This window comes from Babjeviella inositovora, assembly GCF_001661335.1.
Source record: "Babjeviella inositovora NRRL Y-12698 unplaced genomic scaffold BABINscaffold_7, whole genome shotgun sequence".
Taxonomy (NCBI): Eukaryota; Fungi; Ascomycota; class Pichiomycetes; order Serinales; genus Babjeviella; species Babjeviella inositovora.
The window spans coordinates 405,563-433,443 of record NW_017566844.1 but is presented as its reverse complement, the minus strand read 5'-3'; the positions used below and the strand labels follow the sequence as shown (position 1 = coordinate 433,443).

The following is a 27,881-nucleotide window of genomic DNA, read 5'->3' as shown; positions in this document are numbered from 1 at the left end:
GCGCCATGCAGCGGGCGGCCTTCCCGACGCAATAAAATGCACGCCTGCATACTAAAAGAAATTATGTCTCGCCGGGGTAGGGACTCTGAAATATAAAACAAGCACGGTACAGGGTGGATTGTCCCTAGGGCTCTAGAGTCACAGTAACCTCCGTTGCTGAGACAATGAACGAGGGAGCGTGCCGAACAAACGGAGTTCTACTTTATGTTTAAGCTGAGAAGGATGTTCGTATTCAGAACCGAGAAGACGTACATAGGACTAGAGGCGCGATAACAAGGGACAATTTACCGTATTGGGGAAGCCATTGTCCGCAGTAGTCGTCAAAGCAAGAAAATTCCACCGCGTAAAGGGCAGTAACAGCTGATCGGTCGATAATAGCCAGTCCTGTAAGAGACTAGAAACCGCAGTTTCCCAAAAAACAGAGCCCCAACAAACTGTAACAAAGGGGCTAAACTACCTAGAGCACGCGGTGGAGGGGGCGCTCGCATACTGAACTGACCCAGCTTCACTGGCTTAAAAGATTAGGTGACTATATAGGAGCTATATCTTACACTAACGTGAAGGGCAAATCATCCGAGCTTTAAGCCTAGCGTCGGTCTGAGGTTGGTGGTCCATAGCTATTATCGCCACGTTTATCTCGTTTGAGAGTTGACAACGGACTACAGCCACTTTACAGGGTGTTTCACCCAAACGTGAAAGTTGCATCGCAGGGATATTAGTAACTTCCTTTGGCTACGCGTGGAAAGAAGATCTTAGTGGCTTACTAGGCGCTCGTGTACCAGTATGGTTGCTACAAGGCCCACATAAGAGCGTATCTTTATTGTCACTCTGTTTAGCAGTTCTGTTGGTGGATCTGCCATCAAAAGCTCTGCCAAGCATCAAAATTGACCGAAGGAGATCCAATATATCACGATCCTACTAGCAAAAGGTATTGTTTCCAATGCCCCATAGAACCTGGCACTATAGAGATTCTTTAAGGCATATGCCGCAAGACGTAAGCAGCCGCGTAGAGTAGGCGATCTCATGCCACTTTATCTATATGGGGGAATCTTTATAAAATGTACGCGTAGATCGCATGAATAAAAATTTTACCAGCGCTCCATTGAAGGCGATTCACATCAGTGTCAAACCAGAAGCTCAAGAAAATACGGGCTTGGTACCGACTCCTGCCTAATGTAGCGGCGTGGGGGATTTTTTTTTAGAAGCCGCTTCAACCTTTAGACGGCTGGGGTTGCATACGCAGCGTGGGAGCTGTAAGCCATAAGTCTAAATAGTGGTGATGGGCCCTATTAGTGATTCAGGGAACTGTAGGAAAGACCGTGCTTACTAGCGTCGGCACTGGTATCGGAAATGTGACGGGACAGCACTAACAGGGTGAGCGGAACACACACATCGGGAAGCATTTCTGACGAGATGGAGTAGCCAATAAACTTTAATGGAGTAGAGTGTACTGAGAAGGGCATACCTATAGAGCAGCCAAGCACCGCGTGGTATATATCGGGGAGCAACCATATCGAATATTCAAGGCGCAGACACCAATAGGGGATCTAATTTTCAAGTTTCCCGTTCCCAGGCGGCAAAGTGTCAATGTAGTAGCAAATCCACCACTTCAACTTGGGTTGAAACGTGGCACCAAGAGCGCCAGATGCGATGTGATGGCAGACGAGTGCTACCCCAGTTACAGCTCGGTCTACCGCCCCTGATTTCCAGGAGCGGCTAGGTTGTCAACACGGTTCTCTATAAGGAGTTGTGCGTGTTGCTCCATCGACAAAGAGTATGTACGTTTACGCGTGCCTGCCTAACCCATGTCGTAGGGCAATGGCACTGCAGAGGCGCTGCAGCAGCCGCAAGTGTGTCTGGTTGAGGCGCCTTTACGTCTCAGAGGTTTAGCCTGCATTTCTTTTTATGTATGGAATAGGCATGATAGTGCGTCAACTCGCTGGACGTCTAATCTTCAGATGCTAGGTCCCCGTATACCTGGGTAGCGAGATATGTGCGTCGTCCTCTAGCTAGGTCTTTGTTCAGCATGCGGAACAGACATGCGGGCGGGCAAGGCGAGGGTCGAGGAACCCACGCCGCTAGGGGGTTCACGCATCGTCTGTGTCTCTCAGTTGTGTTAACGAGCACTCGGAAAATAACTGTTGGCCCGCTCTGGGACTCAGCACGGGTCTGTGCTTTACTCTAGTACATAACCGAAAGGATCGGCGTGTCTAGTGGAAGGCTAAAAGGCAGGCGCATAGTGTTTGCAGAGGACCAGTTGAAGACCAACAGGATCTCCAGCACCATTTCCACTCCCAAACTTTCCAGTCTCAAATAAATACGCTCCCTTCCCCGTTCTCACCTGTCCTTCTTCATTTATTACCGCATCCGTTCACTATCTCTATTCATTCCCATTTGCCATCTGTTCTTCATCATCAGTTCATCCTTTGCGCTGCTCCTTTTTCATTTGTTCATCTTTTTGCGCTGCTCCTTTTTCACCCGTAATTCCACTCGCAATCGGTTCATTTGCCACTACCTACTCATTTTCTGCATTCCTAGACATAAACCATGATGAACGCATCCCCCCGTTTCCTGTTCAAGCCTCCAAAGATGGGCACCAACCGGAAACCAGTCTGCGCCGCGCCGCCTGCGCCTGCGCCACCCTCTGCATATGCGTCCACACATGAGTGCACAGCGAAGCTGTACCCACGGGCGTTGAACTACCTGGAGATCCTCAATCACAAGAAACAGACGGATGAGTATGCCTCTGAAACTCTACAATACAACTATGAGATGTCGCAGAAGTTTCGGGCAAACTTCGAGCTCTTGACGCAGCAGCCCGAGATCTCGCTCGGCTTCCGCATCAAGTTGATTGAGTTCTTGTTCAAGATCGCGATGAAGTTGAAGATCACACCGTTTGTGACGTTCAAGGCTGTCAAGTTGTTTGACCGTTATTGCTCGAAGCGCATTGTGCTCGGCGACCAGTCCCAGCTCGTCGTCTGCACGTGCTTGTGGCTTGCGGCTAAGATCACCGGGGGCTACCACCAGTCCTCCTACGCTCCACACTCCAACATCCTCCTCAAAAACAAGCCTGAGCTTCCCACGCGGGACCTGAACTTTCGCTTGCCAAAGTTGATCGAATTTGTCAAGTTGTGCGGCAAGTCATGCAACTACGATGAGGGCATGTTCGTGCAGATGGAGTTGCATATCCTCCAGACGTTGAACTGGGAGCTCCACGACCCTAACGTGGATGAGTTTTTGTTGACCATCACCGACAACCAGCACTGTCTCGTAGACGACAACCAGTACGAGGTTTACAAAATCAAACAGTTCATGAGCTATGTTGCGTTGTTTGTGCCCGAGATGATTGATGTTTCGTGCTACCACACCGCCTTGGTCATCAAGGAGTTGATAAACGAGTTACTCGAGTTGAACTCTTATGACTTGTGCTACCAAAACACCGCTTTTAATGTCACCGACTTGGTGAGGCTCGGCACTAGCGCTGATTACAGCCTGGATTCACCACTGTCGCCCTCTGGCGCTCCCTCCATCATCTCTTCGGCCTCTTCCTACGCGCGCTCCATGTCTGCTGCCTCATCGTCCTCCGCTTCGTCCTACTCGGGCGACGACGACGACTTCTTCTTTGAGACAGACTACTCCTACCTGGCGGTATCGCCGCCATCGCGGTTCTCTAGCCCGTTCCCCAGGACCAAGCCGCGCTTATGCGTAACCACGGAGGAGGAGCCATTGAAGCACCGCCTTTCGTTTGAGGCGAAGCAGCGACTCAAGAAGGCGCTCGTCACTGGCGTCTTGGAGCACTTTGAGTTCTTCTACATGGCCAATGTCTTTACATCGCAGTTAAAGGGCATTAAGAAGGTTGTTCAGAAGTGCTACGAGCTCAAGTTGTTGCAGGATCAGACGCTGCTGAGCCAGAAGACTGTTAGGTCGCCCCACTACCTCCACTCTCCCGCCACCTTTGACTCTCCCATGGTCGGTGCCCTGCGCCGATTCTCCCAGAACTACTGCCACAGTCCCTACATGGGCAGTGGCCCTCCTTTGCCCGGTTTCAGGCATGCCGTCGCGCCCTACACCCCTGTAACTTCCGCCAACAGCCCCATCACTCCAGAGTCGTCCATGCCCCCGCCAAATCTCCAGCAGAAGCAGTCCTACCAGCAGAAGCAGTACTCTCAGAAAATAGCCAACACATAGCCGATTTGCATGTTGCGCTTTTCACCTCATCCCAGTCATTTCTTATACCCCTCATTCTTTTCGCACAACTTTCTCTTCACTTCACTATCTTTTAGTTAAAACTCTGTGAGTTTTCATTTAGCATCTCCTACGGAGCCATCGTGTTTACCAATAACTTCACCCATAGGGATTTGAAAAAAATCTGCCGTAGAGATAGTCGGCCATGGGCATTCACAAAGTTGCCGTTATTTGGGCTGTAGTAGACGAGTTTGCTCAGGAGCGGCAATCAAAAGGAACCTTCCGCCATGATAATCAGTCTTGGATGAGCTCGGATGTAGAAGTTATATGACACGACAAGGTGCAGATCTTGCTGCTTACAGCACCTGGCTAATCCATGACTGCATTTTCGTGTGTGCTAGGATCACCGAAAAGCATGGTTTGTATGAATGGAACAGAGCCTAACGAGCTCTTTGTATTTTATCCTAGACAGGCATTATACTACAGAGTCTATCACAAGAATAGAAACCGAATGCCGCCCCGAGCCAAAGATCTACATATCCGAGACCCTCAATCCATACACGGGAAATCCTTCTTAAACTGGCTATTCTACATATCCAGACATGGCTCTCGTATTTCATAAAATACCACATGGTAGGCCAGCAACGTGAATTAGCACCAAAAATATCTGTGCCGTACATTAAATACCGAGCCATGTGAGGATGAAATTAATGTAAATTGTGGAATTTTATGGCGAAAGGCATTAGTGCTTTTCAACAATTACTCCTGGAATAGATCTAGCTTAAACCTACCCGTCGACATCAGTCTAGACCTTGGCAGCTCCATATTCTCTTGATCTTTACAGACTAGAGGCTCCGACTCGTTTAAATACACATACTCTGGAACAGTCTCGTTTAACAGGGTTTGGAATGATGTAGCGCCAAGTCAGCTAGCAGTAACTCAGTACATATCCTTGCGTACACCTTAGGGCTCGTCTAGAGTAGCTTTGTAAAAAAGGGTATGCGGGCCCAAGGGCAATGAGCGAAAATGGCATCAATACTGCCGTCTGCCATTAACCCACTATATCGATACTTGATTGACCTTATTTGAAGGGAGGTCTCCAATATCTTGTGGTACTTAAGATGATTTTAGCTATACGGTTATCAGGTACCGGCATCCTGATATGTATAAAGCGTGTAAACACAGGTGTTAGCACGTCTACAGGGAGAAACAGGAGAAAGTCTATGAGTGCAATGTGAAATATTATATTTAGACACTTGGAAATATCAAGTTCGTCATCGTACAGGCAATTAGTATCAGACTGGAGACTCCTCAGTAAGAACTAGCCTTTCTTTTCAGGACTACGGTGTGACAGGTCACGTGATAACTACGCGTTGAGGCGGAGCGTTTGCACTTACCTTAGCAGGCTTTTTTTTTTGGCTGCCAAAAGATCTGGGCGCGGAAAAGAAACGCGGTGCAAAGTCGGGATCAATTATCAGAATACTTTTCCACCGTCTTTACCCGAACGCTTATTTTGTTATTTCCATATAAGTGTCCCTTTACTACTCCTAGTTTCTCATTTTAACACATATACACAGCTACACATGAAGGTTTTTTGTGCGTTTTCGCTTCTCTTCTGCTTGCTCCCCGTCCTAGCGGATGACGAGTTTAGCTTGACAGGCACCTGGTCGTCCAAATCCAACACGGTTTTCACGGGCCCAGGGTTCTATGACCCCGTGGATGAGTTACTCATCGAGCCAGCTTTACCAGGCCTCTCATACTCCTTCACAGACGACGGCTTCTTTGAGCAGGCGGCATATCAGATTACGTCGAACGCAAAGAACCACTCGTGCCCGTCTGCCGTCTTGATCTTCCAGCATGGGAAATTCGAGACGTTGAGCAACGGGTCGCTCATCCTCACACCTTTTGCCGTCGATTCTCGGCAGTTGTTAAGCATGCCGTGCTCCGACAATGGTGTGTCTGTATACTCTAGATATGAGCAGGTATTGGTCTTCAAGAGCTATGAAGTGTCTATTGATGCGTACCACGGCAGATACAAGTTGCAGTTATACCAGTTTGACGGCTCGAAGATGCAGCCGTTGTACTTAGCTTACAGACCTCCAATGATGTTGCCTACCATCACGATGAACCCGACCGACGGAGCCCACGCCTCAGCCACCGGTGTTGTCGCCAAGTTTAGAAACGTCAGGCGCAGCTTGGAGAACCGCGCACGCACCAACGCTGTCAAGAAACAGGAGTCACACTCCGGTTTGGTTATGGCTTCCTTGGGGATGATTGGCTGTGGTGTCATTCTCTTAACCATCGGGAGTGTCTTTTAAGTGCTATATCAATATTATATCGGTACTTCAAAGGTGGTAACGCCGTAGCGGTCCGTCATGTAAAGTAAAAAAGAGCAAGAAGAAAAAGCAGCAATTAAATTAACTTAATATAAAGATTTGGACTAAAGGATACGTATGAATATATCTTTACTGAATTGGAGATGGGCGATTCATTATAGCCCTCCGGGCTGTCTATAACCCATAGTTTTGAATTTGAGCCTGGCTATAACCTAAAATAATGATACCGTTAATTGTACTAGCTGAGCCGCGCTTCGGTTACGCCATTAGCCTGATCGAAGATCAATAGGCGCTAGAGCTAATAAGCTACAGTCGCATTCAAGAACCGTGTAGGGCTCACTCTGCGACGACGCTATACTTAGAGCATTTTTCATTCCCCTTTTCATTTGTAAGCAATATCGCAGTGTTCCATACCATTCTACCGCACACGAACATCTACCAAGGATTCAGGTTAGCTTGGCGCTGTCTCGCGCGGCTGCGCCACTGTGGAAATACCGCCGCACCACCCCGGTACACACACCTTTTTTCTTACCGCCATTATCGCTTTTGCCAACGCCATCCCTAGATCAACAACCAGATCAGACCTCAAAGACCATACCCGCCAATACTCACTATCAATCAGATCCCTACAACATGTCCTGGTTCTCTACAAACAAAGCTTCAGAGTTTGAGGGGAAGATCGCGGAGGCCACCTCGGAACTGATCCCCAACGGCGAATTGGACATTGCCGTTTCGCTTGAGATCACAGACATCATCCGCAGCAAGGCCATTGAGCCAAAGACTGCGATGCGGTGCTTAAAAAAGCGACTCACCTCAAATTCAAAGAACCCAAACGTCCAGCTTTCTACCCTCAAGCTCATCGATACGTGTGTCAAGAACTCGGGGTTCCAGTTCTGCGTGGAAGTGGCGTCCAAGGAAATGATCACGACATTGACGATTTTGCTCAATCGCAATGACACAAACCCACTTGTTGCCCTGCTAATCCTCCAGCTTCTCCAGGAATGGAGCGTTGCTTTCAAGGGCCAACTCCAGTTGGGGTTGGTCGAGAAAACGTGCGCGGAGTTGCGGGCCGATGGCTACGAGTTTCCGCCGCTACAGGCCGTGTTTAACGAGGGCTTTATCAACTCAGAAACCGCTCCAGACTGGATTGACGACAATGTCTGCATGATCTGCTCCGACCCGTTCACGTTTGTGAACCGCAAGCACCACTGCCGGTCGTGCGGGGGCGTTTTCTGCCAGGAACATTCTGCGCACAACATGGCGTTGATTGACGTGGGGATTAACGAGCCAGTGAGGGTATGTGACGGATGCTATGAAAAGAGAAATCGGAAGCGCGGCAAGAGCGGAGGAAGCGGGAAGGGAAAGCCTTCCAGGAGAGAACCGGTTGAATCCGATGACGAGGAATTGAGAAGGGCCATTGAATTGAGTTTACGCGAACTGGGAACGGAGTATGAGCCCGAGCCGGTGTGTGAGGATGAAGATGATGCGGACATGAAGGCCGCGATTGCTGCCAGTTTGCGGGTGTACGAAGAGCAATCCCAACCAAAGGGCTTGTACAACGCGTATGTACCTACCGAAACCGCGCTCTACCAAACAAATAATCACCCGGAAAGCTTTCAGCCTCTGACGTTTCAATCCCAGACAGTCCAGGAGCCACTGTATGCTACGCTTTCCCAGGAGGAGGAGGACTCCATCACGTTGTTTTCCTCGTTGGTGGAAAACCTTGCCAATGGCCCGCCAGATGCCGTCATTAAGGACCGAAACTTGCAGACGTTGCATACACAGGTTGCGGTGTTGAAGCCAAAGTCTTCGCGCGCATTAAACGACGCCATCGCCAAGTATGAGATGTTTTTGGAGTTGAACAACAAGTTGCACACAATTTCGCGCTTATACGATCAGTTGTTGGAGCAGAAATTAGCCCGTGCTTATGAAAACCACCGCGTCTCCTCCCAGCCACTCCAGTACCAGCCAACACAAAGCTACAGCTATCCCCAGGAGTTGTCGCAAACCTTGCATGTCCCGACTCAGATCTATCCCCAGGCCACGGGCGAGGGAGCACAGGCCTTGCGCATTCCCTCTGCTCCGCCTTTCTACCATCCAGTGAATGCTGCCTTACCCACCGCTCCGATTTTTGCTGATGATGCTCCTATTCAGGATGAGAATGTAACCGAGGCCCCAGTCTATCTGCCTCCGCCTGTTCCAAGCGCCCCAGCACCAAGCGTACCATTTGCAAGCGCCCCGGCACCAAACGTACCATTTAAAAGCGCACCCGTTGCAAGCGCGCCCGTTCCAAGTTCTCTGGTGGCCAATTCTCCAGTGGCTAGTGCTCGGCTTCCAAGTTTCCCCACGGTTCCCAGCTTGCCAGCTATGCCCGAGTTGCCACTGTACGGCTATCCGGAAGAGGAACCAGTGCGGAAAGAGGAGCCTTCCTTGATTGAATTATAGCGACGTATGGACTATGAATTAATAACATTTTGGTGTCATGCTGAGTTTGTATAGCTTTAGGATACCGGTACACAAAGAGGTGAGGTGATGTGTATGTTCCAGATCCGACAGTTGCCATTACCACAATGGCATTCGATAAATATACTGAGTTTACACCTTAGCACCGGTGGGGATATCTGAATTGATGTTTCAAGTACTTCTTTTGCGAACAATCTACGAATTTAGGCCTTTCAGTTATAGATTCGTCCAGTCAGTGAAAGCCTCCCACTCCATCCCATGTGACCGCAAAAAAGAATTCCAGAAATTTAGGGGCCGCCTACCCCTGAAATACGAGGGAATTAATATTTATCACCATTTGACGAATTTGGCAACTTCAGATACGATCTAATATCAACAACATGGTTGTAAGACTGCCCTACTCGTGGAAGGGTCCAAATTTTTAGGATACCGTTAAGGCCTGAACTCTTGGCGTATTGCTGTGTTCAACCTTTACAGTATCCAAAATTTGAGAATACGTCAGAGTGCATACCATAGCGTATCGAGGCGCGTCTAAGATAACTGCTAGTTGCCTTAAGTAATTGGCTATCTGGCAGCACTCGTGGTTGTTTTTAGATGGACTAAAATCAGGTGAGCCTTGAAACATAAACTAGGGTGTACGAGGCCTGGCCACCCGCCCTGCATTAGTCGAGCTAAACGCAGGCCTAAAATGTGCGACTTTAGACGTCGCGCTAACCAAGTACCTGTTTCCACGGACTCCTAAAACAATTTTCTTCCCTAGTCCAGTGGTAAATATAGCCGAACCGCGTGCATGTAGGAATACGTTACCGAGACACTAACTTCTCTTTCACGCGTGCAATGGGGTGATTTCTCGCTAGTACATCAGTGTCTGGGAGGTTTAGCCGAAGAGGTATAGTTTAAGGGGTTTGGCTTAGGAGACATAGCTCAGGAGGCTTGTATTTCCTGATGCGGGTGAATTAAAAACAAATTGGTTGAAAGTTTCCAGATGAAAATGTTAGAGGTAAAATCTACCCGTAAGAGCATATTAGGCTGTATAAACCCCACTCAGTCTTTCTTGATACTGCCGAAGATGGCCATACTACCCGAACGCAAATCATTTGTGAATAATGTCTTGATATACTACACCATTAATAGTATTTGTTTGTCGAAAAGTGGTTTAGTTACACAATCAGAGCCAACGAAAAGGCACTTGCTAACCTCGAAATTCGGTATTGCCCATTGATTCGATCTAAATCAGAGAGAACGGCGTCTTGTGAGAGCGGATACAGCTTTCAGCTCGTACATCGTCACCGTCTATTTCCTTTTCCTTCGTGTTCCTGAAAATATTAGCATTAAATTACTGGCGAATCTGGTAGATGCGCGGCGGGCGAATGGCGGGCTATTTGGTTTCCAGCTATCCGGAACCAAAGGACCGACCGTCTGGAATTATCACCACCTAGCGATATTACATCCTCCGATATCGATACGCGTTGTAGCACCTGAAATTGAGAATTAGCTGATATGTCTTGTGTTGGCCCAAGAAAAACTATTGTTGCATTAACAGTGACGTACTCATGTAACCCATTTCCCTGGGCTGTTCTGGCTAGCAACATACTAACCAGATGTGCGCTGGATCGTTTAGCGAAACTAGACCGGGGCCAAGGTAGAGTCCTTTTAAACAAGTGTCTAATTTTCTACAAATCTTGATCAAACCCAAACTAGCTACGGATCATTCAGGTTCGGCGACTTGGAAAACCTACGCACGAGAAATAGAGATTACACGAGTTATTTGTTATGACGGCAGCCGACTATAAAACGGTTTCGACCGTTGAACCTTCCGCGTACCTGGCATGACAAAGCTAATCAGACTACCGCTTCGGGATAGGGTGATATCTATCGTTTGTGTATTTCCGTGGTGCAGACTTTCGACAACCCCAGGGTGGGAGCCATAAATATGATTTTCGATTTGAGAACGCTCCGATTTAGACATTGTTTTAAAGCATCGAAAGTATCACGGCGTGATCCTTACTTTTGGGTATACGACTGAGGGAGGGCTACAGCCTAGCTATTTCATTATCCCTCTAATATAGATTTGTTACCCTGGGACTTTAAGCCCTTATCCCCATTCTAGTTTACATTTCACAACCAGCGCCCCAAATAGTAATATTGGTATTAGTGCACGGGCCGATAATAGACAACTAAATATATACCGGTCTTGGCTTCAGATATCTCATATATAAAATTCTCCTTTCAAGACACATTTAATATATAATCGATTTAGCCCAGTGCGGGGAGACGTAGTATTATCTCTCTGTATTCATGTTGATGTCACCGTGCATGCGATAGTCTAATTCAGCTCTGGAACTGCGCGTATGATATGCTAAATAAATTCATTATCATACTTTTATTAATAACAATCATTTATAATAGGCGAAAAAGAGGACGAATACCACTGAAACATTTAGTTCTCGAATACTTTCACCCCGAAAAGCTCCGTTTCCTCCAACCACCAAGTTACAATGTCCACTTTATCGAGGCGTCAAAAGGCGCTGCGTGTCGTTCTTCAGTCCTCCTACCCACGTGACACATACCCCCTCGCAAATATAAACATCAGCGGGTAGTTGCGATAATATTTCCATCGATTAATTATTAACTTATAGGTGAGGAATATTTTATATTCGCGTTTTATAAATTTGTATCATGTTATGGTGGTCCCGCCTCGATCTGATTGCAGTTGGGCATCTGCGCGAAAATCAAACTAAAATCCCCGCCGCTCGGCAAGGTTGCAAAAATAAATTGACTTCAAAGCTACTAAGGTAGACCTATTCCTTATTATCTTTATTTACGTTTTGTGTTACCCCAAAGAGAGCCCCCCGATACCTGTTTAGTTACCGAGTTTCTCAAACCGTCAAATAACACTGCCCTGTTCATTCTTGAAGTTGCCTTTGAACCACTGAGCTTGGCCCCACCACTTGTCTTCTCAGGAGCTACTTACTCTGTCCTCAGCTATTGTTGCTACTTTTCAGATATCCACCGTTAGTGTGAGTTGTTACATTTTCCGAGATACCTAGTTTTATTCCCGCCTCAACCGAGATTTGACGGGCGCCATCGTTGTTACTTGCTTCACCCACATTCGTCCACCGTATATACGATCATCGCATAACTTGCAACTCGTTCTCCACCATGGCCCATTCTTCCCGTGGTTCCATCTACTCAGACTTTTCGTCTCCCAATATCGAGCGCTTTTCGGTATACAACTCCGAGTTCGAGTCCTACGAACAAGACCACCTGGATGCAGAAAAAAGCTACGTCGAGGCCACCACAAGCCTCCCACCAAGCCCGCCCGATACCCTGCCCAATGTGGCTACCGCGCCGCGCGCGCTCCCCGCTGCGGCCACTGCCAAACCGTCAGGTTTTGCGGCTTCGGGCCTCTCCACTGGCTTTGCATCCGGCGGCTTCTCTTCGCACAGCATCACGCTTGACGGGCTCTCGCTCGTTGAGCTCCTCCTCATGTTCAACAAGATCAACCTCCGTGCGCTGCCGGCCAGCGCCGAGTCGTCACCCGAGTCGAGCCCCAACTCGCGTACGCCGACGCGTAATGTGCTCGCACTTGCGGACGCGCCGCTCTACGACGTGTGCAAGCAGATCCTCGCGAAACTCGTTGCATCCGTGCCACCGGTAAATAGCAGCGACCCGCTCACACCGGTCACAGATGCGTTCGACTTTGAGCCTGAGCTGCGCTACCCGAGCCCCTACGCAAACTCGTCTCTTAACTATTTCACACCGTCCTTGCTTATCCCCCAAAACTACAATGTGCACGCGACGTCCACCAAGTCCGGAGTCGATGCGGATCACAATATCTGGACGAATCCGCGCGTGCCGATTCGCGACATTTCCGTCAAGATCGACATGCTTGGCGAGATTGTCAAGTTCGTCACCGACTTCTCCCGCAACGTGGACACATACTACGCGAACGGCGGACTGAACCAACACCTGTTGCAGGTGGCCAGCACTGTCGCATACTACGAAAAGTTGCTCGTCGCGTACAACGTGTACGAGTTGCCGTACATGTTGAACGAGCCGCGCGTGCCGCCCGCGAGCACGAGCGCTGACGACGTAACATCACTCGACGGTAACGACACGTATACGCTACTTGCCAAGATGGAGACAAATGATTCGAAGCATGCCCACAGCTCGGCCGAGACGAATACGACCGAGTTAAAGCCCGATGCGAGTTCCGCCATCGCCGCGCGAAGTGCGGGCTCCAAGTTGAAGACCTGGAAGTTCAAGTTGTCGCGCGGCGACGCCAGTGATACTCCCTCCCTGCGCACGCACAAAATGAGCCCCTCCACCGTTTCGGAAACCTCCGATAAAACCAGACGGAGCTCTCTCCGGGGATCGTGGTCCGCTGTGCTGCCACGCCCGCTTGCATCGGTCACGTCTGGCTCGCGTTCCCCCCTGATTGTGTCACAGACCTTCAGTGCGCCAGTCATATCGCAACCATGGATGGTGGTGAAGCCCGAGACCCAGACTGTGCCTCAGGACCATTCGCCCGAGTTGAAGCAGCGGTACTTTGGACTTTTGGTACAGCTTAATCGCGAAATCCAGCACTTGATTGACTCGTACAGCATTGATTACGAAGACTGGTTGATTGAGAATATGACTGTGGCTTTAAGCTTTGTGTTGGAGAAGGTGTTGCGGTTTGTGTGCATTGACTTTGTCGGGATGGCGGTTGGGTTAGTGAGGCATCGCTCTGCGGCGTTCATTGACATGTTATAGGAGGGCCTTCCAGTTGTCACGAGACATTGAAAATTTCGTATCCGAGTCAGGTGACGTAGCTGTGAACCAGTTTGTTGATTGTCATGATCGGGTGATGCAGCGCAAATATTCATGACCGATGAACTAGGTGTGGGCTATATTGAAAGGTATGATGCCTTAATTCATACATTCATTCAATGCAAAGGTATGGACTTCCATTCTCACCTCCAGGCTCTGACGAGTATGAATCTACCAGAATGGCAACCGATGTGACTGGAACAGTAATGTACGTGATAAACGAAATGTAATGAATTTGTGACAGGGAGCGCCTCGGATCAATAATGACTGGCCGCCTGGGATATCACCTAATGAGGTTCAGCTTTGTTCTTAGTCCAAGAGAGTTTTCTGGGAGGATCCTTGGTACACCAAGCGGTGAGGATGCTATCGTACCTAAATATGGTCATCAGAGAACAGGAATATAGCTATAATGTTTCACAAAAGGGGATCGGAGCGTGGGGTCTAGAACTGAGATATCTTAGTGAGAGGTATTCAAAGATTTAGAATTTCCCCAATAAAAAGTCAATAATAGCCGACAACACACATAGCTATTCAATATAGACGAGTATAAAAATGCAAGTAACGAAAAGTCGGCTCATGATTATATCGAGAGCAAAGACAATTAATGGAGGAAGAAAAATAGCCTCCATCTAGAAAAAGAAATCGGGCCGAGCAGGGAATTGAACCCTGGGCCACTCACACCCAAAGCGAGTATCATACCACTAGACCACACGGCCGATTTTTACTGATAAATAAGCTCTAATGAATGGTAATAAAGCAACGATTGAATCGTTATCAGAGTTGAGTGAACGGCATAACCGTAAGAAGAACAGTAGCGTTGGAGGTTTTAGACAAAGACCGAGATGTAGATATAGGTAACATGTATTGGTCTCACTGTGCCATATTTCCATTTTCATTAATTGGATATCTAGCCTAATTTCAAATTTTAGATTCAGGGGTCGTACAAGCCATCCTCCCCAAAGTTCTTCTTCTACTTCTTTACTGCTATGATATTTCACCGAAATTTCAGGCCTCTTTCGGATTGGTGACGCAACCATTAGTGTTAGCAGTCTCTAATTCTCCGGGAACCTTACCAACTTATACGATCACCGTTCCGTAGACACCGCACGCCAATGCTTCTCTCTAGCCCCATCTTATGACCCCGACCTCAAAGTCACTGTGAACATCTTAATCATATTATTGTCTTACGTAATCACACACAACCACCCCAACACGACGTAGATGAGGCCTACCGGGTATATAGCCAAGATTACCCTCCCAGAAAGTACCCCCGAGCACTTCAAGGCCACGGTGGCGGCGTAGACCGCCCAGGAAACCAACACCGCATCCACCACAAGCCGCACCATCGCGTGCTTCACCAAGATGGAAACGACCGCACCAACGACGATGGGGAAAATGGAGTAACCAGTGGCACTAAGGGCGGGAAGAAACGAAATGGTCCCTCCCAAGAGCTGAATATTCACGGCAATGACCGCCAAAGTCAACCAGATCATGGAAAAGGTCAGCGAAAAGACCTCAGACGACAGCGCCTTGGGTGACAAGACCCCCAAAATCACAGAGTATGCGAGAGAGAAGACGAGCGGCCCCCACAAGTCCCATTCAAGTTGTTTTACCGCGACAGGAGCTGCCTCATTCTCAATATCACCCCGGAGCGCGTCTGGAACATTGATCCCGGCGTTTCGGGCGTATCCGACAAGGTTCTGCTGCTGGGCCTTAGCAAGCTTCGATAACGAGGCGGGCCACAAAACCGCATACAAATGGTGGCCGATGGCCTTCAAGTCACGGGATAACGTTTCGAGAATTGGTTCGTCCAACGTGTTTCCACCGGAAAACTGGCGTTCCTGGACACGCGTGTTAGCCCCTGTGAGCGGCTGGAAGCTTGCTTCCAAGTTGACAGCTGTTGGATTCATGAAGCTCGTAAAGTTGCTGAACATGGAGTTTGCGGGTGGTGGCGCGCTGGACAGCGACTGTGGCTGAGTGGAACTGCGGACAGGCGCTTCATCGTCAGAGTCATCGGCCTCGATGATAAAGTCAGCTACAGCATCAGGCGATACATTAGGGGGTTTCCATTCAGGCATTGTGGGTGTGGAAATAACGAGCTGGAAGATGGAGGAGGAGCGATGTGTCACGTTTAAAGGCAGTGCCACGTTTAAAGGCAGTGCCAAGCGGCGTGCGTGTACCGCCGATATCCCAGGGGTAAGTACAGGTCAGGAGGGCTATCATTATGGGGAGAATTTTTAACTAGAGCATGGATCGGTGATTCTTTTGGGGGTTTCCCAAAATAATAATTCAAAAACTAGTAGAAGCTAATAATGATTCAAAAACTAATAAAATCTAATAATAATTCAAAGTTTAATAGAACTAAATAATAATTCTGCATCGCACATATTCGCGTTGGATTATCAAAACGGTTAAATAATGAAGGAAGTAGGCATAGGCTGCACGTTCACGAATTGTACAGTAGGCTAACTATATGATTTCTCATCCTGGTTACAGATATTATCTACAGTGCTAGTACCAAAAAAAAAAACATTTATTACGACTCAACTAGTCGTCCTTTTTTTGATGAACGAAAACAACCCGCGCTTCTTGCTCTTCGCTGACGTCAACGACTCGGAATCGCCCGACGACAGTCCTTCGAGTGGCGTCACCTCCGGTAATCTCGCCATCGACGTTGCACGCTTTGCCACCATTGGGTTGGGTGACCGCTGCACTGACAGAGGACTAAGGGCTCTCACCGACTTAGAATCGGGAGTACGCGGTAACAGGGTAGTCTCCACCATGGAGGCTTTTCTTCTTGGCAGTGCAGTCAGCAAATTCGGGTCTTTGGCCGTTAGTAAGCTTTCAGCTGAAGATGACCGCCGGTCCTTGGATGCTTTTTCATCTGGCTTGTCACTGGAAAGTAACACCTCAAGTGCCTCCACTTCCAAATGATAGCTGCGGGTCATATCACGGCAATTTGCCGCTCTAAGCATCAACTTCATATCGTTAGCAAGCGCGGCGGCCTCATAAATAAAGTCCACAATCACGTCGGGAGCCGGAGGCGAATCGGGTGATGCTAGTTCCTCCAATGTCGGCATCGAGTCTTCTTGCAACGGCGGAGAACTGTACGCCGTAAGACGGGCCTTTTCGTCCTTGACAGCAGCCCGACCCCTCACTTGTTGTTCCCCTTCGTCATCCGCCCTTTCATCCAACTTTTCGGGCTCTTTGAAATTCCCGGCAAAGAAGGCCAAGTTAATGTCCATTTCCTCCTCACTGGCACTACTCATCCCCTTATCCGACATTTCTTCGTCGATTATAGCGGTCTTTTCGGGGCTGTGCTTTCCATCCGTGCTCCAAGCCTTGGAAGAAACACTCTCCACGCTCAGTTGGCGGTGAACCCTACTGGTACGCTTCAACAATCGCAAGTCCAAGTAGCCATCATCCACGGTCTCTCTAAACCCCTCATACTTGTCAAGAAGGCGCACGTGCGGAGCGGCACCGGTTCTAGCAACCACAGCATCGATCTCCGCATACAACTTTTCGCTTTTCAGCAATACGCTGGACTCCTTTCTCCCTATAACTCCATACAAAACCTCACTGATCAAATCGTACAACAATGGGAGCTCGTAGAAATTTGAGGCAAGGAACACATCCAATGTGGTGGGCGTGATTTCCCACTTGGAACCCACCTGGCCGGTGTATAAGAACTCAGTAAACGCTCGGGCCGTGGTGGTGGAGAACGGAAGGTAGAGCTGGCGGGGAACCAACAATGGCTCGATAGGGAAAGTCTCAACTGGCGTTTCCAACATTGCCTCGATGTATCGGGAGCCCGTTCCATCGTGCAACTGCGAGACCGGCTCAGTTACCATAGGAGACTCTGAGCCTTCCTGTACGGTGGCATGCGAAATAGTAGACTCGGTGCGGTCACGGTCCAATAGGTTCTCCAATCCGCCAGTAAGGCCTTCGACAGATGAGTGACGACGGGAAAGACTCGAGACCGAGCCCCGTGGCCGTATACGCGGCGATTGCTGGGGCGTATGACCCGGAGAGAGGCCTTGAGTGCCGGACTTGATGGAATTGGTAGAACTCATGTTGAAGCGTGGATTGAAGTTAACGCCGCTGGATGCCATCGAAAATGAGGTCCTCGGTCTAAGGGACTGCAGTGAACTGCTGATAGATCCTCTGGGAGAGGCAATAGGAGAATTTAACGGCGATTCAGAGTATGAGCCTTTACGTAACGAAAAGAGGTTTTCAATAATTGACAGCCTGCGCGACTTGGACGGGAAGAGGTCCACATTCGGATTGAGTGACGGAGTGGAGGTTGGGCCATCCTGAGGAAGGGAGAGCACCACGGGATGCGGCGTCTTTTCGAGGGGATCCACAGAGTTGGAGGACCGGATTGATGGAATGGAGCCCTGGGAAGTCCCCTTCACCAGAATAGCAGCCAACTCACTCGCGGAGCACATAGGAGCTGGGTCGTTAGGCATAGGCTGCTGCGGTGGAAGGTTCTGGATTGTTGGAATGGCATCATCTCCGTTGGAGGCGATGGACGAGCCGCTGGAGTGCACAGATGAGCGGCGAGTTGTCGTTGATGACTTGTCTTGGAACGGGAGCCGAAACTGGGGCACATCTTTCACGGTGGGTTTTGGGGCAGCCAGAGGTTGCTGAGACGTTAACCCAGGCACGGCTACAGAACCGTCGACGGTCGAAATCGAGTTCCAATCAGACCTCCCACTCAGCACAGAGGTCCCGAGCTGGATACGGCCATCACCTTGCTGGTTAGCATCGAACCTCGCCAAGGCACGCGCGTAGGCCTTGGAGAGAAGTCTGTCGAAACAGTTCCCCCAACGCTTTCGCGCCAACATCAACGGAACAGGCACACTGTCGCCCTCAGCCGAGATAATCTCTAAGTCTGCAAGCTCGTAGCCGTACCTCTCGAACGCGTTTCGGCCGAGAGTGACCGCAGAGGGCGGGAACACCGAGTTGATGGAGGTGAGGTTGCTGCTGGGGGCCGAATACTGGGCGTAGATGTCAAACGAAGTCAGCGAGGAGCCGTGGGTGGGTTTAGCCGTGGCACTTTCCACGTGCAACACGTTGATGATTGGCAAACTGATTGTGATCATCTGTGTAAAGTACCGAATGCTACTGGTGGTGCTGGAGGTGTTGTAGTTACCAATAAGCACGACCTTGTGGTGGGAGGTCCACACAAAACCACCCCAGAACCGGTGGGCGCCGAATTCGTGGTTGCACATGACGTTCAATCGTGTCCATTTGTTCGAGGGCACGTTATAGATAAAGACAGAGATGTCAATCTCCTGCGGAAGAAAACCGGTAAGCACCAAGTTTGGTCCAAAGCGGCCTACAATGGGGTAGGAGAGGTGCTCTGGGACGGTGATGTTACTGGTATTTGAGATGATAGGTGAACGGGAGCCATCAATCTTCAAGTGCGTGGGCTTGTGAGAGCTGACAATACTAGCAATGGTAGCAGAAGTGATTCTCTCTCGAGTGGTGGAATCCACAATCAACTTTTTTTCATACTGAGGCTTGGAAACACTGGGTGGAGCCGGTGTGGCAGCCTTGGTTGTGGGCGGAAGCGGCGCCGGCTTGGGGGTAGACTTGTCTATCTCAAAACGGATAAAGGGATTTAATTTCGGATTGCCAGTCTTGAAGGCAAACAAGGTAGTTTTCTCCCCAACAAACGCGGAATAAACGGTCTCGTTCTTGTTTGTGATTGTCAACGGTCTGTGGTCTTCCATCAAGTCAAGAGTCCCTAGCCACTGGCCTTCGACCAAGTCAAACACCGCGTTCGACGCCAAAGGTTCACTCTTCGCATTCTTACCACCCGCGATCAAGATACCGCAATGGCCCGGCTTGCGGGCCAACGCTAGAGTGGAGAGCACCATAACTTTGTGCCCGTAACGAGGCACAACCTCGGTGGACTCACTGGCGGCAGAGAGACACTTCCACTGACATGTTAGTAAGTCTAGCTCCCACAAGTCGTTGACCGGCACAAACTTGTTGGAATTTTTGGTGAGCACCAACCCTCCAAACAAATAAAGCCTGTTGTCGAAGGCGAAGATGTCGTGGAAAAGCCGCGGCTCCGGGCGAACGGCTGAAACATGCTTGATGCGGGACCAGACCCGGTCAATCATGTTCAACTGGAAGAGTTCTCCAGAGAGGTACTTGCTGAAATCTATAGCTTCGACCGGAGCGTCAGTGCTGGGGGAAAGGACTGTGGTGTTGTTGACGGAAAGTGCAGAGTACAACATCGCCTCAATCTCGGTGATGGTGAGATTGAAGACCTCGAGTCCGAGCGTGAGCCCCCCGTGCACGAACATGAACGACTTGTACAACACAGGACTCAGACCCGTACGGACGGTAAGGTTCATGCGGTCATCTTTCTCCAACGGTGGTAAGGCAAGCGAGTGGCACGCGGAGGATGTGGGGATTAAAGGCGGCATGAAGTGGAAAGAGAGAAGCTATGCGGTAGAACTTGGTGGTGACAGTACCAAACAGGGTCAGTTGGCAAGGTGGATTTCGATAAGAGGTAGACAAAATGAACAGTGGAAGCAGGCGTTTAATGCGGTAGGCAAACAGATGACAGCTGCAATAGCGATGAAATAGCTTTGCAGGGTGACTCAACGGGCTAAGAGGTCCAGATAAACACTAAGGGAAGCTCACGTGGCACGCGTTTATACAGGTGTTGGTCCAGAGAACACTGTTAATAACAACTGACGGGTGTTAATGGGGAGATACAAAGTAAAGGGTGCTGTAATTAGCCGCCAAGCAACGCGTTGTGCCCGGAAACGGATGCCGACAAACGGGGAGGTGCGGCCTGCATGTAACGTATGGAGATGCACCCGCATCGCAGTGTATATTAGGTGGCTCTATTCAAACTTAGTATGTGGGTTAAGGATCCAATGTCGAGGAGGGACCAATAGTTTTTTTTTTTTTTTTATTTGAAATCACCGCATTGGTACGTAATTAACTGCTTTATCCTTAATTATGAGTAACTTTATACAACTAATTTTAGTATTTTATCTTCTATAATTTTTCTACTGGACAATGCAGTGAGAGGGAGTATATGCTAACACACTAATGTTGCGTTAGATACGGCGAGTCATACTGTCCAATGGTAATATTATAGCGGATGGTGGGCAGTAAAGCCGTTCACCTTAGCATAAATAGGCATGTGAGAATTTTCCATAATTTTTGGAGTAGTCAGGCCGATAACCATACCACGGTACACTAACAGACTCAGTTTCAACTGTCCATGTTTCCAAAATATATCCACCCTCCAAGACTTGAACAGTGCACCACTCACTACTGTGGAGTGTCAAGGATTCTCATAGTCATATTCTAGGGGTAAACCAGTGAATAGAAAACCCTCAGGCGGGCTTGACCTTTTCATCCATGGCGCTAAACCACCGACACGCTTCTTGCACCGCAAAAGGCAAACACTTGACTCCAGGAAGAAAGTTTGAATAGAGAGGAACACAGAGATTCCCTCTTTCTCCGTGTTCAATTGCCGTCACAAGCAGCGTTGCGATCTCTGAGGAGTCTACGATTGGAGCCAAGAACCCGTTGGGTGGGGAAATATCCAGAAACATAGCCGTGTTCAACTGGCCAGGAGTCATCACCAAAAAGCGGACAGAGTCACGGAACTGCGGTGAAAGCTCGTGGGAAATGGATTCGTGAAGCTGGATAAGTGAAGCCTTGGTGGCGGAATAGACCGAAAGATTGGCAGGGCCGAGTGTTCCGAGAATCGACGACACCGTGGCGACGTAAAGACGGTTGGGGTGCTTGATAGAGTCCGGCTTTGTCGCTTTTCCAACGTAGTGTTTGATGATACGCATGGGGGCAAAGGTGTTGACGTTGTATATCTTCATCACCTGCTCGTCGGATAGGTCCACAAATGGTTCGTCATGGCGGATTCCCGCGTTGTTGATCACGATAGTTGCGTCCCCAAAACCAGCGTCAAGCTCCTGTAGCACCCCCAGAAGACTGTCAAGTTTTGACAAATCCGTTCTTCGGAAGGATACATTGCTGCATTCGTTGCTAACCAGTGGCTCAACCACATCGAGAATCATGATAGGAAGGCTAGGGTAAGCAGTGCACAAGGCCCTGACGATAGCCATTCCTAGCCCTCTGGAACCACCGGTAATCACGACCTTATCGGATTTAGGATCGATTTTCAGCCATACACCCCGGGTTTTGTATTTGTAGTTGGCATGGAAAAGAGTGTAGCCCAGGGTGATAAGCACGCAGACGGGTACTAAATAGGCGGCAGACACAGGCAAAGCATGTACAATGACCAACGCCGTGAACCAGCACCAAATCGGATGAAAAATGGTAGAAAGGAGTAGCCCCAATGTGCTGTCAATAGTTAACGGCATTATATGAGCCTTTATCACCAGATATTGGGTCGCTAGGCCTGTTTCTGGATGTGATTTTTCAGCCATACTAGTATCCTGCATAGACTGCCACTTGGCTTTCAGCTGCCTCTTTTGGGATGGCCTGCAGGGAAGCTTGGACGGGGTTTGAATGCTAGACCGGCTTGAGGCGCTACGCCGGATGAATAAATTTTTGAGATAAGCTCCCAAGTAATCAAGTGTGACGGATGGAATAGGATAAAACAAAGATTAAATTTATGCCGCCCAATCCTCATTGACGTTCTATGCATTACGTGATAATGCATGTGATACTGGCGGGCTGGAGATCGGCCTGGCAACATGTTTTAGATCACTCCTGAACTTCGAAGGCGCCAGGAAGGGCTACTCGAAGAAACTAACAATTAATGATTGTCCAGGCTTGTAGCTATTGTCCGATCTTGGGCGAATCAGGTAACTTCGTATTTTGTTTTGACGAGAGAGGCCGCGGATACGAGGCGTATGCAAGGGGGTCAGAGAGTTTAATCCTTGTATTTGGATCAAGCCAGGGAATTTCTCTTCAAGGGTATTAAGTTAGCTTTGGTATGCGTACCAATGCTTATTGTGTGTCAGACGAGTCCTATACGGTCATGTATATTGAAAATCGATTTTGGCTAACAATTAGGCCTCACTCTGTGTGGAGATCTGGACACTAGAGAATGAAATCAGGCACTGCCACAGGATATATTGGCGAATGATTTACGTAAAAGTAGCACAGTTTTACCGCATTAGGTAAATTAGACCTTCCTCTTTAGCACTGAATTTTGGACAGCAGGATAACATTAGGGCTACGTGGCTATCAAGCATCAATTTCAGTTCTTGTGTCATAAATCTTTGTCAAACCCCAGCGGATGAGCTGATCACTAATACTGGTAATTTATTGGTCCTGGTAGACAGTCCGATAGTGGAAATATTTGCCAACCCAATCACACGGGGTCTATGTCATTTGCACCCTGACATATTTACTCAAAGATTGCATCATGCAAAGCTGTATTACTAATATCAAGGCGGGATTACCCCGGAGGCAGCATTAGGGGATAGGGTTAATCGTCAAAGCTCCGCCTGATGTCATGGACTCTCTAACTCAGCCCCTTTTTCTATTACAATAACGCTTTGTGCAATCTGTAGCCGTATAATAGCCCCAGAGAGGAATACGATAGAGGTAGTTTCAAGTGTCATTCCTAAAAAGGTTCACATGTTCCGCCCACCGATACGGGGTCTCCAGGGGGAGTGCTCCCTGGAATATGATGCATGCCCTTGAAAATACTAGATATTCCCGGGTTCATTAAACGAGCATTTTTAATAAGTTGAGATTTCTACTAATGAGTGTCTGTAAACAGAAAAATCATCGTCGAAAGATCAGTGAAACACGTGCACTTTCTAGCCTGCCCGAATATTCTCCAGAAGCACTACAGTCTTTATTTCACAAATTACCTGGCTATTGAGAATATGATGCATCTAGTTACTAACTTAGATAAAAACAAGAGCGTAGTATTTAATGTACCCAATACCCACTGTAATCCCTAACAGAAAACACCCTGCTTACTAGAAGCTACCTCCTGCTTTCTCCAAGTGAGGATACCCCTAGGACGGACAAGCTTTTAACCCCTAACAATCTTTTAACCTGAAAACATGTTAGCTACCTAAAAACCACCTGTATCTTTGATATATTCCTCAAGCAAATCTCCGACTGGAAGATACCAGTAATAGCTCCACCGTAGTTGGCTCATAATTAGAAGTTAAAAGGAAAAGTTAGTCGTCTGAAAGTTACATTCAGCCTACAAACACCATCACTCTATCGACTTTTTACGTGATGCAGTAATATAAAAATAGCCATCTCACAAATAAAAATCATGTGGTTCATGTTCTCCGTACTGACCCGAGCCACATCATCTGACCATCGCCTTGGGTTCCTGTAGAATGCACCCCTGACGTCATTTAGGTCCAAACCCAACTATGTCGAAACTACTGAATACACCAAAATAAACCCTCTCCTTAACTCTGTTATTATTCTACAATAAGCAATGCACTTTTCATCAACCATCATTAAATTTTAAAGAATCACCGTGGAGGTCTATGCAATCTGATACATTCCTTCCCTCATTTTTTGTTGTTGTACCTCGCCGCGCCAACGGAAATGCCTAATCGGGAAATCTCCGCTCCTTGAAACGCGCACGGCGATTGCTGAACTCCCATCGCAAGCTCTTGCTATTTCTTCACCACCACTTCCTTTCCTCTTCCACCCAGACCTTTTCCCCCATACAATATTCAATATGGCCTCCAACGAGTCCACTTTGGAAAGAAACCCTTCCCTTTTGAAGCAATTGTCGCTGAGCGATAAATGGACCTCTCCTTTCAGATCCAGCGAGGCCAAAAAGACCGCGACCCGCAAGCTGGTTATCGCCGACAACGCCATTGAGAATGTCAATCTCCCGGATTTTTTGAGAAGACCCAGACCCGCCCCGGCTGCCAAGACGGCTGCTCCAGCCGCTACTGTTGAAACTCCTGCTGAAACTCCTGCTGAAACTTCTGCTGAAGCTCCTGTTGATGCCTCTGCCACTGTCGCTGATGCTTCCTCTGATGCTGCCGATATTGACGAGGGTGTCAGTGAAAAGCCACTCGACTCCGACGCTGCGTCACTCACTTCGGAGGCTCCACTCCCGGTTGAGGCCACTGAGACCGCTTCAAAGTCTGAGGCCATTGAGGCCGCTCCAGAACCTGAGACTGCCCCAGAACCTGAGACTGCTCCAGAACCTGAGACTACTGTGGTTGCTCCAGATTCTGAAGCCGCTGGGACTGCCCTTGAACTGGAGGCTCTTCCAGAAACTGCGGCTGAAGCCCCAGCCCAGGTTATCGAGGTCCCCGTGACTGAGGTCGTCGACCAGACGGTTCTTGAAGCCTCAGACCCAATCAAGGAGGAATTCGCTGACAAGCCCGCAATTCTCGCGCACTATGCGTCTCTCCAGGCAAATGGCCTCGTCGCAACCAGTGGCTTCGCCACGGACGACCCTGCCGCGCTTGTGGATGTTGGACTCGGTAAGAAGATGACACAGGGGCAGCTCATGGAGATTGCGCGCGCGCGTGTCAACCCGGTGCTCGCGAATATCCTGGAGCAGGTCGCCGCCGTCCAGCGTGATGATGCGGATAAAAAACTGCGTGATCTTGCGGCAAAGGCCGCCCAGCACTCATCCAAGTTGAGCACTGACTTCCTCAAGCACAAGAAGAAGATCGACAAGGAAAACGAAAAGATCGCCGCCACCGCTGACGGAACCATCGCCAAGGTGAAGGAGTCCATCGCTGGTGTTGTGACGGCGCGCGAGGCTTTTGCCGCCACCACAACGGCGGCAACGGCGAAATTGGACGTTGACTTCCAGGCGAGGGAAGCCGAGGCCTTGGAGAAACACGAACAAGACAAGATTGATTTGGATACTAAGCACAATGAGGCCGTTGCCAGCAACAAGCAGGCGATTGTGGACGCCAAGGCCGAGATCGTTGCTACCAAGGAAGCCATTGAGTCGCTCAAAGTCGAAGCCTCAGACCTTACGCTCCATACGGAGGAGGTGGCGGCTCAGGCGGCTGAGAAAGAGACTCTCCTTGCAGAGAGAACCGCCGAGTTGAATCGCATTATTGCGGCAAGAGACGCGAGACAAGCCGCATACGCGACGAACCTTGGGGCGGAGGAGGCCCGCAAGAATGAGGTTTCCGAGGCGGAGCGGAAGGCACGCGATATTGAGGCGACCCACAAGGCGTTGGCCGTGGAGGTTGCCGTTATCCAGGCGAAAGTTGATGGCTACCACGCGCATATCAAGTCTCTAGGCGAGGAAAAGGAGGCAAGGGCTGGCAGACTCGAATACGCGCAGCAGGTTGCGAGTGAGTGGGAGGAGAGCCAGGTCCAGATGAAGACCGAGGCCGCCAAGGCCGCGGAACAGAAGAAGTTGGAGGACTTCCACGAACACGAGAGACAGCAGTTGGTGATGGAGCAGGAGGCTGAGAGAGCCAGAGTTGCGAAGAAGTTGGAGGACCAGCGTCTTGCCGAGGAGAAGGCGGACCTCGCCCGGGCGGAGGCTGAGGCGAAAGAGGAGGCTGAGGCGAAAGCTCTCCAGGCAAAAGAGGATGCTGTGCGCGAGCGTGAACTTGCACTGACGGAGAACGACCAGGAGAAGCTCCGGTTGGAGCAGGAAGTTGCCGAATTGAAGGAGTTGCAGCGGTTGCAGGCGGAGCGGATTAAGTTGAATGAGGAGCTTGCCGCGTCAGAGCTCGCCGCGGCCACCGCTGCGGCTGAGTACGCGCGCGTTATCGCCCAGGCGGAACTCGCCGCGACAACTGTCACGTCAGAGTCTGTCGCGCAGGCAGCACGTGCAGACTCGGCCGCGCGTTCCAACTTGAACGTTGCAAACGCCGCCGTAGCCACGAACACCACCAGAGCGACCGACCTCGAGTCGGTACTCCACCGCAAGGGCGTTGACACTGCGAGCATTGCTCCAAGCCAAACCCAGAAGGCTGCACCAGTCGAGAGATCTGTCGCTCCGGTGGTGGCGACGTCTGCTTTAGCTGCGGGCACTATAGCCGCTGTCGCGGCAACCACCCCAAAGGTCGCTGCTGCCCCAGCCCCAACGGTTGTCAAGTCTACCAGAGGCTCCTTCAGAGAGAGGGTCAAGCGTAACTCGTTTGTCCAGGCCTTTACTAGCTCCCCGGAGTCAAAGGCGAAGGTCGAAACAGCTAAAAAGGCTGAAGCAAAGTCTGTTCCAGTCGCCGCCGCTGGCCACGCAAGTGTTTCACCTGTTGTTTCCAGAACTACTGGGGTCTCTCCGGTTGCTTCCCGAGTCGAAGCTCCAGTTGCTGCCGCCGCGGTGGTTTCTGCTCCAGAGGTTTCCACTCCGGCGGCTGCTTCCTTGGCTTCCGCCTCGGTAGTTTCGTTGAAGTCGGCCAGAGTTACCCCGGCTGCTTCTTCCGCTTCCGTCGTTCCGGCTCCAGTCTCTGCTAAGTTTGTCGCCCCGGCCGCTGCTTCCACACCAGTGGTTGCCCACGAGGTCTCCCCCCCAACTGTTTCTAACGCGCCAAGCTCCATCTACGACGCACCAGTCGCCCCTCATAGAGCCATCGCGAGTCTCAAGGATCAATCGCGCACGTCGCTTAACCACGAACCCGAGTCCGAGTATGAGTACGTCTCCGAGTACGAAGAGGTCTCCGACGCCGAGTACGAGAGAAACAAGCTGAATCCGGACTACTCCATTGTTGGTGCCGATGAGTTCCACAAGATTACCAAGTTTGTTGCGTAGAGCTTGCGGTTCAATGATGGCTGTATCCGATTGTATCTGGTGATGATGCCTGATGTAACAAGGTTTTGTGTATTTTTTTTTATTATTATTAATTCTATTGTTTGAATTCTATGTTAGATCCAAGTGGGATGTTATTCTGTTGTAAACGCAACTCTCCTTACGTGCAAATAGCTGGATAGATGTTAATTGCCAACGGTATAATGAAGTATGCACACCCTAATTATAGCATCTGAAAAACTAAACCACTGCTTTCGTAAGAGATCATATGCAGCTTACGTTGGATATATCGTATGGTCGTTACAGCCCAGGTAGGCCAGTGTCAGACGCATAAGCAAAAAAAAACAAGCATATATTAAGTCAATGCAGACGGTAACAGAGGTATCTACGATTTT

The 27,881-nt window shown here is 49.5% G+C and overlaps 8 protein-coding genes and 1 non-coding gene across 9 annotated transcripts; 5 read left to right on the top strand and 4 right to left on the bottom strand.

Moving 5' to 3' along the window:
- Positions 1-2,676: 2,676 nt before the first annotated feature.
- Positions 2,677-3,348, top strand: HGC1 (cyclin; the record flags this gene model as incomplete). The annotated part of the gene is made up of 1 exon (XM_019131291.1): positions 2,677-3,348. A coding segment is annotated over one exon (672 nt), but the record flags the coding sequence as incomplete, so codon positions are not given.
- Positions 3,349-5,648: 2,300 nt separating this feature from the next.
- Positions 5,649-6,628, top strand: ROT1 (Rot1p). The gene has a single exon (XM_019129057.1). The coding sequence runs from the start codon at positions 5,769-5,771 to the stop codon at positions 6,501-6,503; it is 735 nt and encodes a 244-aa protein (XP_018984812.1). The 5' UTR covers positions 5,649-5,768; the 3' UTR covers positions 6,504-6,628.
- Positions 6,629-7,184: 556 nt separating this feature from the next.
- Positions 7,185-8,474, top strand: VPS27 (ESCRT-0 subunit protein; the record flags this gene model as incomplete). The annotated part of the gene is made up of 1 exon (XM_019131248.1): positions 7,185-8,474. A coding segment is annotated over one exon (1,290 nt), but the record flags the coding sequence as incomplete, so codon positions are not given.
- A 3,672-nt stretch (positions 8,475-12,146) lies between these two features.
- Positions 12,147-14,203, top strand: BABINDRAFT_167339 (uncharacterized protein; the record flags this gene model as incomplete). Its single annotated transcript, XM_019130510.1, has 5 exons — positions 12,147-13,699; positions 13,743-13,792; positions 13,843-13,888; positions 13,927-14,007; positions 14,044-14,203. The coding sequence occupies 5 exons, from the start codon at positions 12,147-12,149 to the stop codon at positions 14,201-14,203; spliced, it is 1,890 nt and encodes a 629-aa protein (XP_018984810.1).
- A 240-nt stretch (positions 14,204-14,443) lies between these two features.
- Positions 14,444-14,515, bottom strand: BABINDRAFT_t216. The gene has a single exon. It is a non-coding gene; the product is annotated as a tRNA-Pro (tRNA).
- A 147-nt stretch (positions 14,516-14,662) lies between these two features.
- On the bottom strand, positions 14,663-15,918 carry BABINDRAFT_161877 (uncharacterized protein). The gene has a single exon (XM_019129056.1). The coding sequence runs from the start codon at positions 15,875-15,877 to the stop codon at positions 14,984-14,986; it is 894 nt and encodes a 297-aa protein (XP_018984809.1). The 5' UTR covers positions 15,878-15,918; the 3' UTR covers positions 14,663-14,983.
- Positions 15,919-16,338: 420 nt separating this feature from the next.
- MDS3 (Mds3p) lies at positions 16,339-20,464 on the bottom strand. The gene has a single exon (XM_019129055.1). It carries the CDS (start codon positions 20,240-20,242, stop codon positions 16,343-16,345), a length of 3,900 nt encoding a protein of 1,299 aa, XP_018984808.1. The 5' UTR covers positions 20,243-20,464; the 3' UTR covers positions 16,339-16,342.
- Positions 20,465-20,772: 308 nt separating this feature from the next.
- BABINDRAFT_161875 (uncharacterized protein) lies at positions 20,773-22,535 on the bottom strand. Its single transcript, XM_019129054.1, has one exon. The coding sequence runs from the start codon at positions 22,241-22,243 to the stop codon at positions 21,170-21,172; it is 1,074 nt and encodes a 357-aa protein (XP_018984807.1). The 5' UTR covers positions 22,244-22,535; the 3' UTR covers positions 20,773-21,169.
- A 1,701-nt stretch (positions 22,536-24,236) lies between these two features.
- Positions 24,237-27,618, top strand: SLK19 (Slk19p). Its single transcript, XM_019129053.1, has one exon. It carries the CDS (start codon positions 24,484-24,486, stop codon positions 27,487-27,489), a length of 3,006 nt encoding a protein of 1,001 aa, XP_018984806.1. The 5' UTR covers positions 24,237-24,483; the 3' UTR covers positions 27,490-27,618.
- Positions 27,619-27,881: the final 263 nt, after the last annotated feature.

Bases quoted from the DNA above. Each gene is read 5' to 3' on its own strand.
- SLK19 (XM_019129053.1), top strand. From the start codon at position 24,484: ATGGCCTCCAACGAGTCCACTTTGGAAAGAAACCCTTCCCTTTTGAAG.
- MDS3 (XM_019129055.1), bottom strand. From the start codon at position 20,242: ATGCCGCCTTTAATCCCCACATCCTCCGCGTGCCACTCGCTTGCCTTA.
- ROT1 (XM_019129057.1), top strand. From the start codon at position 5,769: ATGAAGGTTTTTTGTGCGTTTTCGCTTCTCTTCTGCTTGCTCCCCGTC.
- BABINDRAFT_161875 (XM_019129054.1), bottom strand. From the start codon at position 22,243: ATGGCTGAAAAATCACATCCAGAAACAGGCCTAGCGACCCAATATCTG.
- BABINDRAFT_161877 (XM_019129056.1), bottom strand. From the start codon at position 15,877: ATGCCTGAATGGAAACCCCCTAATGTATCGCCTGATGCTGTAGCTGAC.